The sequence below is a fragment of the Narcine bancroftii genome, chromosome 8 (assembly GCF_036971445.1).
Source record: "Narcine bancroftii isolate sNarBan1 chromosome 8, sNarBan1.hap1, whole genome shotgun sequence".
Classification (NCBI taxonomy): domain Eukaryota; kingdom Metazoa; phylum Chordata; class Chondrichthyes; order Torpediniformes; family Narcinidae; genus Narcine; species Narcine bancroftii.
Genome location: NC_091476.1, coordinates 174,143,266 through 174,162,434, shown reverse-complemented (window position 1 = coordinate 174,162,434; position 19,169 = coordinate 174,143,266). Strand labels below are relative to the sequence as shown.

The 19,169-nt window shown below is 44.4% G+C and overlaps 1 protein-coding gene across 3 annotated transcripts in view; it reads left to right on the top strand.

The window, feature by feature from the left end:
* LOC138741584 (mitogen-activated protein kinase kinase kinase 5) overlaps positions 1-19,169 on the top strand; it is a 202,778-nt gene that overhangs the window by 107,354 nt on the left and 76,255 nt on the right. For all 3 annotated transcript variants that reach the window (XM_069895866.1, XM_069895865.1, XM_069895867.1), the window contains exons 18-25: positions 3,116-3,221; positions 3,650-3,807; positions 5,945-6,110; positions 7,348-7,498; positions 7,579-7,738; positions 10,767-10,949; positions 12,942-13,047; positions 13,802-14,045. In XM_069895866.1, the coding sequence (XP_069751967.1) occupies positions 3,116-3,221; positions 3,650-3,807; positions 5,945-6,110; positions 7,348-7,498; positions 7,579-7,738; positions 10,767-10,949; positions 12,942-13,047; positions 13,802-14,045 (1,274 nt within the window). The remainder of the gene's footprint in view (positions 1-3,115; positions 3,222-3,649; positions 3,808-5,944; positions 6,111-7,347; positions 7,499-7,578; positions 7,739-10,766; positions 10,950-12,941; positions 13,048-13,801; positions 14,046-19,169) is intronic.

Genomic DNA, 19,169 nt, shown 5'->3' with positions numbered 1-19,169 from the left:
GGATTTTCTCTGCTGTAATAGATAAAGGCAAGGTTACATCCCATGGGACAAATACCATTTTCAGCAAAATTCACCTTCCTGTGAATGGAAGAATCTTTTTTTTCATGAAACATTTTTCAGATCTGGGTGTTGTACAAAGTCAGGGTTTGTTACCCATTCCCAATTGACATCGGACTCCGTTGCTTGCTGGGCCTTTTAAAAGCCAACCATGTTGGTGAATCTAGAACCTCTTTCTTCTGTAAAATGAGCCCCCCCCCTCTTTCTTCCATACCCTTCCCCACCACTCCCAATCAACCCTATAACTCTTGTTATCACCCCTCCTCTTTGGTTCCATCTCACCCTCCTTCAACCCCTATCTCTCCACTGGATTTTTCTGGTCTCTCCTTCTCCCTGTGATCCCAACTGCTCTCGCCTTGTTCCTCCATCCTCACTTTCTCATCAGATTCCAACACTGGCAGCTTTGGTTTTCTACCCATCCCCTCTGCTCTGTATCATTCATCTTCCTCCACCTGAACCCTTTGGTTTTTTTGCCTCTCTCTAATTTAGACATCTGCTACTCCTCTGCCTCTGTCTATCATGTTCCACCACTGCCTGGCTCACCAATCCCCATCCTCTTTACTCTCCTTTCCGTATGAACTTTCCTCATTCCCGATGAAGAGTTTTAGCTCGAAATTTTGGCAATTCTTCTTAGAACTATTGGACCCTACAACACAGAAACAGATTCTTTGGCCCTTCTATTCTGTGCCAAACTTTTATTCTGTCAAATGCTACTGACTTGCACCCAGACCATATCCCTCCATACCCCTTCCATCCATGAACCTGTCCAAATTTTTCTTAAATGTCAAAATTGAGCCTGCATTTACAAATTTAGCTGGCAGCTCATTCCACACTCCCACCACTCTCTAAGTGAAGAAGTTCCTCTTAATGTACTTCTTAAACTGTTCCCCTTTCAACCTTAACCCATGTCCTCCAGTTTACATCACCCCTAATCAGTGGAAAACCCCTGTTTGCATTTAAACTATCTTTACCCATTATAATTTTGTGTACTTTTATCAAATCTCCCTTCATTCTTCTTCGGTCCAGGAAATAAAGTCCTAACCTGTTTAACCATTCCCTATAAACCAGTTGTTCAAGTCCTGCAAACATCCTTGTAGATCTCCTCTGTGCACTTTCAATCTTATTGATATCCTTCCTCTTATTAGATGGCCAAAACTGCCCTAGACTCCAAATTTAACCTCACCACTATCTTGAACAACTTCACCATTACATCCCAACTCCTATTCTTGTCTAACTCAAGCACATTGTGTTCACCAGTACTCAGAGTCCCAACTGGGGAGGGCAATCATATTGTTAACTACATTATACTTTTCATGACCTGTTCATGCTCGATCTCCTCAGAAGGACATTGTGACAATCCCAATTTTTCTGTTATGATTACTTTTCTTTGCTGCCTGAATTTAAATTCCACAGATGCAGCAGTGGAATTTGAACTCATCCGTAAATCACTAGCATTGGCCTGTGTGTTACTGGTCCAGAAATTAAACCATCGGCAATGACGTAACTGAGAGTCATGTGCCCTAGGATCACACAAACACGTGGCTGACTCCCCTGAACCACCCCAGCACAGCGGTGTCAGTGACATCCTCATCAATGCAGGCCAACAAACTGAGAGATTGGAGGATGCTGAATGACGTTAGAATCGCCATGTTGGTGCTAATGAACCAAAGGAATCTGCAGAGGGTTGGGTTGACTCCTGACGTGCTTCAGCCCACTTCCTGTTTCAGTTCTGTCTCATTCTCCTCACAAGCAAGACGAGAAGAATTTTCTCTCCCATTTACTGAGTTCCAAATTCATTTTCCCAATCCCACCATTGATTAATATCCCATATCTCTTGATTTCCGGGAAGAACAATTCGCCTGGTGTACATGGATCCACATCTTAAATTCAAACAATACAGCTCAGTGAAGGGCCCTTCTGGTCCTGCACTCAATGACACCCAATTAACCTACTAACCCCATACGTTTTGGAGAGTGGAAGGAAACAAGCTCCCAGAGAAGAATAACACAGGTCATGGCCTGCTATATCTCCTAGATCACCAAATGATCCTCCCACCATATGTGCTGCAGTCTAGAGTATTCCTGGCTTTCACCGTGATATTCGCTGGTGCAGGCAAACGTTGTTGGTGCCGCCAAGCACCTTAGAACTACTTTTTCCTGTAACCATTTGACTTCCACAACCTGTCAGGCTGATGAGATTTACAATGAGGAGGAAGAAGAGATTCACCGGCAGCTGATGAATGTTTGCTTGCCCATCACTTCTGGTGTTATGTGTGTTGTCTTCACTGATGTTTTCACGCAGTAGTTCTATGGTGCATGAAATATATAAACATGCTGGGGAAACTCAGCTGGTCACGCAGATTCATAGAAAATGTGACATACTTGATGTGATGTACTTGAACTTTTGTCTGCCATAAAGCAAGCAGTGTTGCTATGTGAATTGCCCAGTAGCGCCGACAGTAGGAGGAAGAGAAGCAAAGAGTCCCTTTAGAATCACTGACTGCCTGTGGATTCACCTCCAGTGCCCCTGCAACCACTTAATTCCTGTTTGATTCATCGGCAACTCGAGCTCCAGATCCAAGCCTCTGATATGATCAGGAAACCTTCAGCGCCTGAGAGCCTTTGGGAGCCCTTCTTGTCCTCAGCACCCTCTCAAATCCCAGCTACAATACCTGGTTCCACGAGCCAGTCTCCCGCAGCCCATGCAAGTCCCCCAGCTGCTGAGCCCCTCGCTGTCCTGTAGGGTTGACTCTCAGGCTTCTCCTTCTCAAGGGGAATGTTATCCCCATATCTGGTGCCCTGCACCAATCCACTGCTCATCCCTCAAAGACTTTGCAGTGGAGCAGCTGAATGGAGAATCACTGAGAGCTTCTTTTGAGAACAAAGGGCTCAAACCCAAAATGTTGGTTACCCGTTATATCCTGTGGGTGCTGTGTGACTGCTGAGTTTACCGACACATTTATGCATTGCACTTGACCCCATCATCTGCAGACTTTTCTGTTTGGCTTAATGCTGTGGTTCTGCATTGAGTTTTATTCAAATGAAATCTCTGTCCAAAGGGAGACAACGTATTGATCAACACCTACAGCGGACTGCTGAAAATCTCAGACTTTGGGACCTCGAAGAGGCTTGCCGGAATCAATCCTCGCACAGAAACGTTTACAGGTGACTGAGCGATAGGTCGTGGACTGAGCATCATGTAAGCCATTGGACATGGGGTGCGATACCATGAGGTGTGATGACACGGGTGTGAAGGCACGGAGTTCAATGACACGGGTACATGGGCTTTGATGACATGGGATACGATGTGTGATGACACAGGGTTCAGTGACATAGGAACACGGGGTGCAATAACACAGGGCACGGTGTATGAATGCACAGGGTTCGGGAACACAGTGTGATGACACAGGCCTTTGAACTGAATGAGTTGTGATGGTACTGGAGGTGATGGTAAGGGAATAACTCCATGCCGGCTGTTATGGGACAGAATTTAGTGGCACACGGTGTGATATTGGGACTGGTGGCAGTGGGTGTGGTGATGTTGGGTTTATGTTGGTCTCTGTGTCAGCTTTTCTGCATCCGTCACGCTACAGGAACCCTTCAGTACATGGCCCCTGAGATCATTGACAAAGGACCAAGAGGTTACGGGAAGCCTGCGGACATCTGGTCCCTGGCCTGTACGGTCATCGAAATGGCCACAGGGAAGCCACCCTTCTTTGAACTGGGAGAGCCCCAGGCTGCGATGTTTAAGGTAGCCTGACCGACAAAGTGAACTTGTGTGTAGAGACGAGGAGAGTAGAGAGATCTGTTTGTTTGGCAATTACTTCTGTGACTCCTGTGGATGGAGTTCAGGCCGTGGATCTCTAGTGAATTTTTAAGTTTGTTTATTTGTTACAAAATACATGGTACAGATAGAAAGGTTCCGCTGCAGACAAACTAACAGCTTATCTCTAACATTCATACAGCTGTGCAAAGAGCATAATATACACAGTAAAAACACGACGCTGGAGAAACTCAGGTCAAACGGTGTCCTTTATGTAGCAAAGATGAAGATACGTCACCAACATTTTGGGCTTGAGCCCGTCATACAATGAAGCTCAAAACATTGGTTCTGTATCTTTATCTTTGCTATATAAAGGACACTGACCTATTGAGATGCTCCAGCTTTGTGTCCTTACTTCAACCACGTTGTCTGAAGATTTTCATGTTTTACTTCCATAATTTACAGTCTAGGATTACATTGAAAAAAAATTAATTAGCATGATGGCACTGTTTGAGGTTCATTCAGGGACCTGATAGCTGTGGGGGAGAAACTACCTTTAAGCTGTTGGTGCACATTTTCTTCAGCCTTCTCTCCAATAGGAGGAAGGAGAAGGAATTATATCCAGGGTGTAATGCGATTTATCTCCATCATCTCTCTAACCATACCAGAATATCCCAAATTACTATCTGGACACCCACGAAAAATGTCCTCTCAAACAAAGCTCCCCCCCCCCCCCCCCAACCCCCACCACCAATATATTGGTACTCAAGTTGGTATCAACTGCATGGGCGGAGAATGATGAGGAAAAGTGTTAGGATCAATGGTCACTTGAGCCTTGAATCCACATTCAGGTCCATTAGTGGTGTAAAGCTGGTTCTTGCCTGGAGTATCTAGATCAGTGGTTTTCAAATGTTTTCTTTCCACTCACATACCACTTTCAGTAATCCCTATGCCATTGTTCCTCTGTGTAATTAGTAAGGGATTGCTTAAGATGGTATATGAGTTGGAAGGGAAGGTTGAGAACCACTGCTCTAGACCCAATTGTTACTGAAGTATTTTGCTTGACAAAAATTGTCATTGGTCCATTTCCTTTGGAGTTATGAAACCATGCACATAATGAGTCAATGAGGTACGATTAAAACAGTGGTTTTCAAACTTTTTCTTTCCACTCACAGACCACCTTAGGTTAGGCAATCCCTTACTAATCACAGAGCATCTATGACATAGGAAATACTTAAGGTGGTCTGAGAGTGGAAAGAAAAAGTTTGAAAATGGCTGATCAAGATGGTCTTGTTCTCTGGTACCAGGTCATGATGTGACATGAGTGGCTCGCGAGGATGTATGTAATTCACTTAGTGATGGGATTTGTACATACAAGATGTATGTGGTGCCTAATGAGACTGAGTTTATTACTGTACATGTGCCTGAAGTTCTCACTTATTGCAGCCAAACAGGTACTTGTATAGAAAATTCCAATAGTAATCTAAGTTAAAAGATAGAATAAATTCATGCTCGATAATAATATTCAGCATATGTACACATGCACCAAAATTCTCACTTGCTGCAACTAAACAGGTACTTCATTGAAAAAAAAATATGCATTAAATTAAATTTTGTGACATGTTCATGACAATAAATTCTGATTCTGATATTAAAAAGATACCTACAAATAAATACAAAAGATAGTTTTGGAGACACGGTTGGTGTAGCGGTTAACATAACGCTATTACAGCGCCACCAACCCTGGTTCGAATCTGCCATTGTCTGTACATTCTCCCCATGACTGTGTGGGCTTCCTCTGGGTGCTCCAGTTTCCTCCCATGTTCCAAAGACATACCGGATTCGTGGGTTCATGGGTCGCATGGGTGTATTTGGGAGGTTCGGCTCATGGGCTGGAAAGGCCTGTTACCATGCTATATCTCTAAATTAACTTGGTTGAAATAATTTTCCATTATTCACAGTTACCATTGCAGAGGAAAATAAAAACCGTCATAGGACTGGTACAGTGACGAGTTTGTGTCAAATATAGTAATTTAATAATGTAAGTTGACTGTATAATGTTTGACAATCTGACAGTGTTGGTGAGCAGTTTTCTCCCCGATTTTGTTTTCCTGCTTGTTTGCAGGTGGGAATGTTTAAAATCCACCCCGAGATCCCAGAGTCGATGTCTCTGGAGGCAAAGACATTCCTTTTACACAGCTTCGAGCCTGATCCTGATAAACGGGCCACAGCCACAGAGCTCCTCAAGGACACATTCCTGAGCCGGAAGAGAAAACCACCGCCGAAGCCAGGTATGGGGATGACCGAAATGAGCTGTTCAGGGGTTTGGGACCAAGAAAGGTGCTGAGATAAAGTGGGAGAAAGCATCTATGAAGCACATTGTACAGGAAGAAAAGGAGGTGGATGATAATTGGAGTTAAGCAAGAACGTATACAGAATCTGAGGTCGAGTGCGATGTACAAAAGTGCTGGAGAAGCTCAGCAGATCACTCAGCATCCGCAGGAAGTAAAGCATAACCAAAGTTTCAGGCCTGGGCTCTTTATCAGGTTTAAGCAAAAATAGGCAAGCACCTGAATGAAAAGATGGGGGAGGGGTAGGGGAGAGGAGGGAGGAAGGGGCAGCATCAGGATCACAGGTAAGCAGGTCTATGTGGGAGGGTAGAAAAGAAAGAAGCTGAGGGCTAAGAAGTGTAGCTCTCTGATAGGAGAGGGAGGGAAGGGGGTGGGGATGTGGAGAAAAGGAGGCAGAGGGATAGGGAAAGAGAGAGACCGGGGAGGGGGTTAATAGAAATTGGAAGAGTCGATGCCACCTGATTGGTGAGTGTCCAGATGGAATAGCAGGTGAAATGGGAATGGCAAACAGGTGAATGACTTGGGGAAGACTTGGATTAAACTGAAAAAGAAAGGGTGAATGGAATGGAACCATGTATGACTGAATAAAAAGGGGATCATGAATAAAGCATTGAATGGGAAGTGAAGAAAGGAGTTTGAACAGCTTGTAGAAGGCAGAACCAATCGGAACTAAGCTGGGGATTGGGAAGGAGGGGGAGGGTACGTAGGAACGTTGAATAGTGGAGGTGGGTAATTGATGGTCGGCATGATCATGGTGGGGCAAATGGCCTGTTTCTCATGAAGTCATAGAGCTTGGAAACAGGCCCTTTGGCCCAAATTGCCCACGCTGACCATACTAGTCCTACCTGCCTACATTTGGCTCTCTAAACCCATCCTATCCATGTATCCATCCAAATTTTCAAAACCATTGCAATAGTACCTGTCTCAACCACTTCCTGGCAGCCTGTGCCATGTATCCACACCACTGGGTCACCCACATCTCCTATCAGAATGACGTGAGATGAAAGGTGCTAAAGGATGCAAGTCCTCTCTCCTAACTCACCACAGCACTGAGCATCCTATTCATTGTCCACCTCCATCCAGAACTATGCAGTCAAGTCATGAAGTGCCTTGCCTGGCTGTGACCTACCTCCGTCACTACTTCAAAGGAACTGATGATGCCCTCCTCTTTCTCCAGGTGAATTTCATCACAGCCTGTCAGTCCCCGCATCAGCACACCTCAGGGACGAGGCTTTAGATTACAGATCTGTCCAACACTTATTGTCACGAAGCTGCTCGATCCCTGCACTGCTGAACAAATCTGGCTCCCCGCAGCATGAGTTCCTGAGGTAATATCACCTCTTCAGTATCTATTCCCATTAGTTTGCAGACAGGGTTGATTTAATCAGTGTGCTTGTCTCCCTCCCAGTGTGCTTGAGGAACAGGTGGATGACATCCCTTCCTCACCAGAAGAAAATGCTGCACTCTTCCTGTTGAAGAAGGACAGTGAGTGCAGGGCCATGCTCTTCAAGATACTGACAGAGGACTGTGAAACTGTGATCAGGAATGTTCTGGAAGCTCAGGCTCAGGTACACAAATTGTCTTCTGTAGAGGCCTCACCTTCATATCCCTCTGCCTGTACCTGAAAGGATTCTGGACCCATCGTGTCTCATCTCCCTTTTATCTATGTCTATTTAATAGCAAGGAATCCTTACCACCCATTGATGATCCCATTTCACATCTCCAAAGCTCTTTGGTTATGAGGAATAGTTGTTGTTCCAAACCTTCTCTGCTACCGCACCCCTCCTCCGTAATACTGAAATAACTGCATTAGTAGCCTCTCCTGCACCTGCATGGAATTTGTCAATGTTATCAATTCAGTGCTAACTCACCCCATTTTCAAATTCACTTGGACCATTTCTGACCTTTCTCTCCATTTTCTGGATCTCTCTGCCTCCATTTTGAAAAATGCTGACAATTTAAAACCCTCTACCAACTCTCACAAGCTATCTTGACTACACCTCTTTACGGCCTGTCTCCAGTGAGGATGCCAAGTCTTCCTCCCAGTTGCACCGTCTACACCACAGCTGCTGTCAAGGTGAGGCCTTCCATTCCAGGATATCTGAAATGTTCTACGTTTCCAACTATGTGGCTTACCCTGACTGTAGTTGATGGAGCCCTCTCTCACTTTTCCTGTTTACTGTTCTTCTGCACTCCCTTCACTGAACAAAACGGAGAGAGAGTTTCCCTAATGCTCATCTTTCGCCCCACCAGCCTCTCTATTTGAGCACATCATCCTTGTTCATCTCCAGTAGCTACAATGGGACCCTACCACCAGTCATATTTACCCTTTGCTGCTCCTTTTGGTCTTCCATGAGGGCCACTCTCTCCGTGACCTCTTAGTCCTCTCATACCTTCCCACCCAATTCTCCGTGACCTCTGGTACTTTATATTTCAACTGCAGGAGGTGCAACGTGTGTTCCCACCTCCTCCCTCACCCTAAATGGCCCTTCCAGGTGAGGTAAAGATTCCCATGTACTTCCTCCAGCCTTATCGGCTGCATATGGTGCCTCCTTCACATCGGCGAGACCAAACACACGCTTTGCGACCATTTCACAGAGCGCTTGCACTCTGTCTGCAGTGGCATTCCGACTTCCCAGTTCCATGCCATCTTGACTCCCCTTCCCATTCCCATTCTAGCTTGTCCACTTGCAGCATTATCCACTGTCAGCGTGAGCCCCAATGTAGTCTAAAGCACTTCATATTCCACCTCAGACCTCAGGTCACTTTTACAGTACCTCTCTCTCTGCTGCTCATTCCCTTTCTTGATCCATCCACACACAGCCCACACATTTTACACACTGTATCCCCTCCCCAATCTTTCCCTTAAGCCCTTCCCATAATCATCTTCTATACCGATTAAACTCCAGCACTTCAAGCCTTTGGTTCCCAGATCATCAACCTTCAGCAGCTATCTCTATGCAATCCACCCCACCCCTCACCCTCCATAATCTGGGTCCATCTGCCCATCATTCCTTGCCTCAACTCAAACCACATCACCTACTGGCCCATGTCTCATCCCTTCCACCACTACCCCCCTTTCCACTTGATACAGCCTTTCTTCCTTCTCCACACTCAGTCCTGATGCAGTCTGAAACCAGCACCACAGCAAGTCCTTCCCCACCCCCCCTCCCCACCAGATGGTGCTGGAGCCACTGAGTTTCTTCAGCAGTTTTCATTGACTCAAATTGTGCTTCTAGGCGTAGCCGTTGGCAGAGTATATCTGGGTGAAGAAGGGAAACATCATTCTGAAAAAGCTAATAAAAAGTTACCACTTGGAAAATACCTTTTATATCATTCTTCCTTATGATGTAGAAGGAGGTCATTCAGCCTGTTGAGTCCTGCAGATGAATCCCATCAATGCCACTCCCCCACCTTTTGCTGTAACACATTCTCAAATATGAAAAGGGAGGGGAAGAAGCCAGTGAGGGAAAAAGTGGTGAGAGCATGCTAGACAAATAAAGATGGGATAGAGTGGGAGATAGGTAGGGGAAAAGACCACTTGGGTGGTGTGGGGTTGGGATTTGGAGAGTAAAATGAGAATAGGAGCAGGTAAAGGACAGTTGGAACATGGAACTGATGGGGATGGGGGTGGGGGTTACATAACATTGGAAAACACAGCCATCATCCTCCTTGACTCACCTTCCACTGAATCACACTCTAGGGGTGATTTACTGTGACCAACCTAACTATCAGGCTTTGGGACCTCAAGGGAAACCAGCACACCACAAGGCAAGCCACACAGTACCAGGCAGAACATGCAAACTTCACACAGCCAGCAGGAGAGGTCCAATTGAATCTGGTTCACTGGAGGTGTGGACCCAGTGACCTGCGTGGGTGCTCCGGTTTCCTCCCACCCTCCAAAATTTACATTAATGGGTGTAAATGGGCAGCATGGATTTCTATGACTGGAATCGGCTTCTACTGTGCTGTAAATGTTTCAATTTTTAACAATTTTGATTTCCTGTGATCCACCGCAAACAGCGGGAAAATCCTACCATATCCTGTTGATGTTAGTGGAGCCGCCACTCTTCTGCATTTGTTCAATCTCGAATGGTTTATATCTTCTTGCCAGGTTGTGTGTGGACAGTAAGTTGAGCTGAAGTCCCATTGACAGAGCAAGCAAAGGAGAAGCTAGATGGACTCAGCAGATCAGGCAGTATCCGTGGGTAGAAATGGTCATGACCCACTATTGAGACGATGAAGAATCTCGACCCTAAACGTTGATTGACCATTTCCCTCCATGGATGCTTCCTGACCTGCTGAGTCCATTCAGTTTCTCACAAAAGTGCTGGAGAAACTCAGCAGGTCATGAAGCATCCATAGGAAGTAAAAGGGAACCTGAGCCCTTCGTCAGGAATGAAAAGCCATGGGCTCAGGCCTGAAACATTGGTTACCTTTTACTTCCTATAAATGTTGCATGGCCTGCTGAGTTACTCCACACTTTGTGTATTAAAAATAAATCTGTTAATGCAAAAATAATGTTCTGAGTCAGTAGTACCCTGGTGTTCCCACACCATTCGCTGCATTTCATTCTTTGTTTCCCTTTGAAAGCAGAACTCGGACTGCAAGTTAACGAGTGAACATGTCCACCATCTGGTCACCTGTCTGAAGAACTACGTTCGCTCTCCGGACCGCAAGTTGGTTGTAAGAGCCTTGTCCAGCTTGAAGGCAGAGCTGCAGATGGACAAGGGAGCACTCAATGAGATCCAGATTGTTCTTTTCAGTTTCCAGGATGCTGTAAGTTGGAACTTGATGATACATCCATGGCTCTTAGCTCGTGTTTGGGATTTCCTCTCTTGAGTCAATGGACCTACAGCTCCTGCCCCAATCATTTTGCAAAGTTCCTTGTAGTTCAATGAATAAATGCTCAAGTAACTAGATTGAATAGTCTCTTGTCACGTGTACTAAGAGGCAGTAAAACATCTTGTTTTTGGGAACTGCAGCTGTGTTGTATTTGGGGAGAGGGTGTAGTATGTGTTTGGATGTGGTGGTTTGCAGGATAAGGGCTGTGGATGATGCTATGCTCAGGACAATGTATCGAGGGCAGTGCTGTGTGTTGGATTTCTTACTGTTTTGTCCCTTGTGTAAAGGTAAAGGTTCCATTATTGTCATGATACTACATTTTTGAATGTAACATACATGAAATTCTTTACCTTTTGTGCAGTTACCATGTTCTTGACTGGGGTGTACAGACCATGTGGGTGACTAGAATAATTCCATCATTGTTCGGATTCTAAAGGTGAACATTAAGAAGCTGGAGGGACTCAGCGAGTCAGACTGTATCCAGCAAGAGAAATGGCCAGTCAACACTTTGTGTTGGGGCCCTTTATCAAGATCAAAGAGGGAAGGGGAGATCGCAAGGATACCAAAGGGGCAGGGGGTTGAGGAACAGGCCAGGAGGCAATGGGATAGTGGACAAATGAAGGTGGGAGAGACAACGAAGCAGGTAAGTGAGTAGACCAATGCGGTGGGGGCCGGGGGAGAAAAGGGGGAAGGTGGGGAGCAGGTAAAAGAGATGGAAACAGTGGAACCATATCAGGGTAGGAGTTATCTAAAACTGGAAAACCAAACATTCATGTCAATCTCTAGCCATTTTAATTCCCTTCAACATTCCCTTATAAGCATACCTGTCTTTGGCCTCATCCATTGCCAGGACGAGGCCAAGCATGAACTTGAGGATCAATATGTTATATTTCTCCAGGGTAGCCTCCAACCCAACAGCATGAATGTTGGGTTTTCCAATATTATGTAACCCCCACCCCCATCCCCATCGGTTCCATGTTCCAACTGTCCTTTACCTGCTCCTGTTCTCATTTTACTCTCCAAATCCCAACCCCACACCACCCAAGTGGTCTTTTCCCCTACCTATCTCCCACTCTATCCCATCTTTATTTGTCTAGCATGCTCTCACCACTTTTTCCCTCACTGGCTTCTTCCCCTCCCTTTTCATATTTGCTGTGGCCCTTTCCCATTTTGACCTTGAAAAAGGGTCCCAAATCAAAATGTTGACTTACCATTTCTCTGTGGATATTGCCTGAACCTTCTTGTTCACTGAAGATTCTAACATCTACAGTTCCTGTGTTATCTGAGCATTTTAACTATATCGGTAATGAGGACCATTCAATAAATGGACTATTGAACTTACTCTTCTTGTTTACTATTGTCCTCTGGCTTGAGCCTGAGCTGTATGAAACAATGACACAGTGTGGTTGGCTCTGAATCCTCCTCTGAAGTGGTCAGTGATAATTAAATGACAGAAGGCAGTCATTCTAGCCAGGTCTTCACCCCTACACACCTGTAGATGTGTCAGAATTAGAAGAGGTGTCCAGAGACAAGTAGAGCCTTTATGGTCAATGACACTTTTCCCAGAGTCCATTACATTACCATCACTAGTTTATTTTTACCCAGCGTTGGGTCAGACCTTTCATAGTATTGGCTTGAAGAGCCAAAAGGCCTTCTCCACACCTTATATTTTATGCCCTTGTATGTCATTAACCATTTTTCACTCCATGGGAGGACATTTTCAGTCCCAAAATGTTAAAATAAATAGCATTCTGTGATTTAAGTTCTCAGCCTGTATTTGGGCATTAGAGTTTTGCATGATTTATGGAGGGAAGAAGTAGGAGAGAGGCCAGTGGAACCTAATTGTGACAAGGAAGGAGGAAAATGGGGGTGAGGGGCTTCTTTAGTAGCTCACAAACAATTAACCAAGAAGGGTCTTCTTTCCAGGTGAGAAAAATTCTTCGACTGCACCAGATTAAACCACACTGGATGTTTGCCCTGGACAACATCATTCGTAAGGCCATGCAGATAACCTTTGCTGTTCTAATCCCAGGTATGTGATAGGACCAATGCTCATTGTACCTTCAACCAGCATCTCCATTTCAAGCAGCTCATTTCTAACAATGTAACTCAGGAAAAATTAGCTAGGTAAGTAGGTGAGCAGATCAAATCCACCTGAATTGAACATGAGGGTCAACTACTTATCCTGGGTAAAATGACTCCTGTGGTGTCGATGCATATTGTCTCGAGCTAACAGGTCATTTGGGAGTGTCTGTTCATCTGAATGAACACTTTGACGGGAGTGAAGGTAGTGGCAGGATAACAAGATACTGTAGAAAATGGGGGGAAAACTCAGCAGGTCATGCAGCATCTGTGGAAGGAGAAACTGGCGGTTTTCCACTTCTGCAACTCTTTGTCGGAACTGAGAAAGAGTGAGGAACAAGTAGGAAGAGAGGTGCAGAGACAAAGGGAATGTCTGGGAAAGGGTGATTGGAAATAAGTTAATGAGGACATTTACCAGGATTTTAAACTTATCGGTTCATGTAACGTGCGGTTTATGATGAGATGGTGGGATCTGCCAAGTGGGATAGACATGCTGTAGGATAAAAACTGAGCCAACATGATGAAAAGTCATAAAGTGAAAAATGCTGGAAAAACTAGCCACGTCAGGCAGCATCTGTGGAAAGAGAAACCATTCCAGATGCTGTGGGATCTGCTGAATTTTTCCCACATCTTCAATTCTATTTCTGATTTTCAGCAACTGCAGTTTTTATTAACAACCAGAGATTCTGATTTCCTTCCCTCAGAGGTGAAGCTGCAGATCACGTCTTTGTCCGATCAGGAAGAAGATGAACCTGGCACTGATGATTTCCTGGGCAAGTGGAGCGGGAGTGTCGGTGATGGGAAGGAGATGGACATATTGGAGCTGCAGAACGATGGGGCAGGAACCTCGGGTGTGAGCACACTCAGTCGCTCGGTGTCGTTTGATTTCCAGCATACTACGTGCCCTCTCATGGTGCAACTTGGCCAACTGAAGATGGAAACAAATCGGTACGGCAAGATGGAGGGCAAGGCTGGGTGGGGAAAATCACACAGCCGCAATGGCCAGATTTTCTGTTGAAATCCTCAGCTGTGTTAGGCTGTAGCCTCACCAGTGAGTGACCGGGAGGAATTTAGTGAGCCATTGGAGTCTGCCCCAGTCCTGCTAATTCAGTTCATGATATCCGTGTCCAACAGCTGTGCCTCTCGTAGTTTTAGTATTGATGTTACAGCACAGTATAGGTACTTTGGCCCACGATGTTTTGCTGACCAATATTTTTAAACCTACTCAGCCATCTACCTCATACCCATAACAATCTCTTTTTCATGCATCCATGTGCCGAAGAGTCTTTTCAATGTACCAGCCTCCATCACCACCTCCAGCAATGCATTCCAAGCACCCACTACTTACTCCTGATGTTTCCCCTAAACTTTGCTCCCCCCACTTTGTACAGATGTCCTCTGGTATTTGCAACTAGCACTCCAGGAAAAAAGGTGCAGGCTGTCTACCCTATCTGTGGCTCTGATAATCTTGTAGGCCTCTATCAGGTCAGCTTTCACTCTTCTTCTCTCCAAAGAGAAAATTCCTAGCTCTGCCAACCTTGCCTCATAAGACATGTTCTCCAATCCAGGAAATGTTCTGGTAAATCTCCTCTGAATCCTCTCCAAACCTTTCACATCCTGTAAAGAGGTGACGAGAACTGCACGCAATATTCCAAGCGTGTTCTAACCAGAGTTCTATAGAGCTGCAACATGATCTTACGGCTCTTGAACTCAATACCCCAGCTAAAGGCCAGCATACCATAAGCCTTCTTAACTACCCTATTAACCTGCATGGCAACCTGGCGAGATCCATGGATTTGGACCCATTAACCGTGTACTCCACCTTCAGGTTTGACCTCCAAAATGCATCAGTTCACATTTATCCAATTGAACTCCATCTGCTACTTTTCTGCTCAACCGTGCATCCTGTTGTAACCTTCGACAACCTCTAACCTTTTAGCCATCTGCAAACTTACTGACGCAGCACTCTACTTCTTTGTCCAGGTCCTTTATAAAATAACACAAAGAGCAGGTGTCCCAGAACAGATCCCTGAGACACTCCACAAGTCACTGATGTCCAGGCAGAATACGTTTCACCCTCTAGTACCCTTTGCTTTCTGCAAGCAAGCCAATTGAATCCACATAGCCAAGATTCCCTGAATCCTATGACATTCTGAATGAGTCTACATGAGGACCTATGTCTTAATAAAATCCAAATACACCACATCTAGCGCCCTCCCTTTTTCAATTGCTTTTGTTATTTTCATCCCTTTCTGAGGAGAAAGTCTGAGTCTTCCATTACACCCTGCATTGCATAGCAATGAACTGAACTGGAAGAAATACTTTTTGCACCTCTGCCCTTTTTAACATTTTAAACAATCCAGTTGGATTGCCTCTCAATCTTGGGCGCAGGCTAAATTTTGCGCACCTGCCTCTGTAACTTGTTTGCAAACTGGGTGGATTGGGACAGGCCCCTGAGTTAATTGTGGCTGGTGTGAGATTTTTGACAGAATCCCAGAAAGAAAGGAACAACTGGAGTACTCAACCACAGCAGATTCTCAATTCTGGGGCTCCATCCTGGGCTACAGATATCTGTATCACCGTGGCAACTATCAGCTTGCTTTGTCTTGCAGCAGAGGGAATTGATGTGAGAGTAAATTCGAAGCTACTTTAGATATTCAGCAATAATCATGGAAGAATCTGAATGTTGAAACAGTCGGCATGGCAACCGTGAAGCACTGACTGTCTATTATTTGATCTGTTTGTAAGTAATTCAAAGAATATCAGTGGGAAAGAAACTGTGTAAAGTTACCCAGTCATTTGAAGCTATTTCAAGAGACAATCCCAAAACTCTTTGTTTAATGTGGGTTAATCTATCCCAGGGGAGTATTCCCATGAGACTCATTTGTCCCACAAGAGAAGCAGGTTGTTTCATTTTGTTAATCGTACCTTGACCCAGTCAGGGCCACATATTAGGCCACAATGCAGGTCAGGTAGTGAAGGTTGGCAATTCCGGAGGAGTGTACACAGTGGGACTGCCGTGGAGTCTCCAGGAACTGAAGAAGAATTTCTCAGACAGTGCTGCAGTAACCCAGGTGAACTTGCTTTGGAAATGGCTGGGATAAAGTTTCATATTTTCTTCAAGCACATTTGTTCATTAGTTGTAAAATTTTAAAACATAAGCTGAAGAACTGCTTTTGTTTTTATTTTAGATATTCAGTGTGCCTATTTATTTTTATTTTCAGAGATTTGACTCATCCATGTAACAGGAATCTAGGCAGTGACTGACGTGTGTGCAAGGCAGCCATCCATGTGCATGCTGCAAAGTGATCCACATGCACGTCAGGTTCATATGTACAGGAGGTGATCAGTGTGAAGGGTTTTGAATTCATTTGTGCATTAGGCAGTGATTCATGTTTACACCGAAAATTATTCACATGCACGTCAGGTTGGGAGTTCCAAACTTTTACTGAACCAGTTGTTGTAAACATAACTACAGATAAACCCTGACTTTCAAAGCTATGATGGTCAGAAAGGGGAAAGAAATGTCAGAAATTATCCAAGTGGATTTGCTTGGACTGTTTTTGACACCTCCTTCCCCTTTCAGGATCTCTCTGTCTCCAGTTATTTTTGTTATTTTGGTGGATGATTCCTGAAAGAATCAGGAAATAACTACTTCTGTATGCAAAGGCCAAAGTTAAAGCTTTATAATTTTTAACTTAATTGACACCATCCAGTTGGAAAGGCTGAAATTGACTGTGAAATTCCTGGGGCACCGTTTCAGAATAAGATCCAAAGAATGTGAATGTGCACAGGCCTTAGAGTTATTCCTTGGTCGGATTCAGGCCACAGGAGAGGAAAGAGAATTAACTTCATAATGACAGTGTGGTTGGCACAACACTGTTGCAGCGCCAGCAGCCCATAGTACCATAGAATGCTACAGCACAGAAATAGGCCTTTTGGCCCATCTAGACTGTGCTGAACTATTATTTCATGTTGACGCAATGACCTGCATTTGGATCATAGGCCTCCATGCTCCTCTCCATGTACCTATCTAAATTTTTCTTAAATGTCACAATCCAGCCCACATTCACCACTTAATCTGGCAGCTTGTTCCACACTCCCACCACATCTGAGTGAAGAGGTTTCCTGCCCCCCCCACCCCCCCATGTTCCCTTTAAACCAGTGGTTCTCAACCTTTTTCTTTCCACTCACATATCACTTTAAGTAATCCCTATGCCATCAGTGATGAGTAAGGGATTGCTTAAAGTGGGATGTGAGTGGGAAGGGAAGGTTGAGAATCACTGCTCTAGACACAATTGTTATTAAAATATTTTGCCTGAGAAAAATTGTCATTGGCCCTTTTCCTTTAGAGTTATGAAACTGTGCACCTATCGAGTTAATTAGATACGATTAAAACAGTGGTTTTCAAACTTTTTCTTTCCACCCACACACCACCTTAAACAATCCTGACTAATAACAGATCACCTATGGCATAGGGATTACTTAAAGTGGTATGTGAGTGGAAAGAAAAAGGTTGAGAACCATTGTTTTATACATTTCCCCTTTCACCCTTAACCCATGTCCTCTAGTTCTTCATTCACCTAAGTGAAAAATGCTTGCTTGCATTTACTCTATCTATACCCCTCATCATTTTGTATAGCTCGATCAAATTTCCCCTTCTTGCTGTGCTCCAGGCAATGAAGTCCTAACAAGTAACCTTCCCCGATAATTCAGTCCTGGCAACATTCTTGTAAATGTACTCTGCACTTTTTCAATCTTATTGGCATCTTTCCTGAAGTTAGGTGACCAAACCTGCACACACTATTTCAAATTTGGCCTCACCAATGCCTTGTACAACTTTAACAGAGCATCCAAACTCCTATATTCAATACTTTGATTTATGAAGCCCAATATTCCAAACAAAACTCCCTTTATGACCTTATCTACCTTTGGTGCAACTTACAGGGAATTATGTATCTGTATTCCAAGATTCCTCTGGTCAACTACATTATTCATTGCCCTACTACTTACTATGTATGTCCTACCATGGTTAGTCCTTCCAAAGTGCAACACTTCGCATTGGTCTCAATTAAAATCCATCTGCTATTTTGCAGCCCATTTTTTTCCATCTGGTCCAGATTCACGACAAATTATGCAAGCTTTCCTCGCTCTCCACTTTGCCTTCAATCTTTGGGTCATTAGTAAACACTAATAATTATTATCCAGATCATTGATATTTAATGCTGATAAGTGTGAGGTGCTTCATTTTGGTAAGAAGAATCAGAATAGGACATACGTGGTAAATGGGAGAGCATTGAGGAATACAGAAGAGCAGAAAGATTTAGGAGTAACGGTACATCGTTCCCTGAAGGTAGAAACTCACGTGAATAGGGTGGTGAAGAAGGCTTTTAGTATGCTGGCCTTTATCAATCATTGCATGGAATATAGGAGTTGGGAGGTGATGTTGAGATTGTATAAGACGTTGGTGCGGCCTCATTTGGAGTTCTGTGTGCAGTTCTGGTCGCCTAATTAGAGGAAGGATATAAACAGAGTGGAGAGAGTGCAGAGAAGGTTGACCAGAATGTTACCTGGGTTTAAGCATCTAGAGTATAGGGAGAGATTGGACAGGTTAGGTCTTTATTCTTTGGAGCGTAGAAGTTGAGAGGGGATTTGATAGAAGTATTTAAGATTATGAAAGGGATAGACAGAGTGGATGTGGATAGACTATTTCCGTTAAGAGGAGGAAAGATTAAAACAAGAGGACATGAGTTAAGAATTAAGGGGCAGAGGTTTAGAGGTAACATGAGGGGGAACTTCTTTACTCAGAGAGTGGTAGCCGTGTGGAATGAGCTTCCGGGAGAAATAGTGGCGGCGGAGTCAATTGTATTATTTAAGAAAAGGTTGGACAGGTCTATGGATGAGAAGAAGATGGAGGGTGATGGGCATTGTGCAGGGAGGTGGGACTAGAAAGGGGTGTTTGGTTCGGTGCGGACTAGAAGGGGCTAATGGCCTGTTTCCGTGCTGTAATTGTTATGTTATATATATATATATATATATATATATATGTTATAACAAACAATAATGGATCCA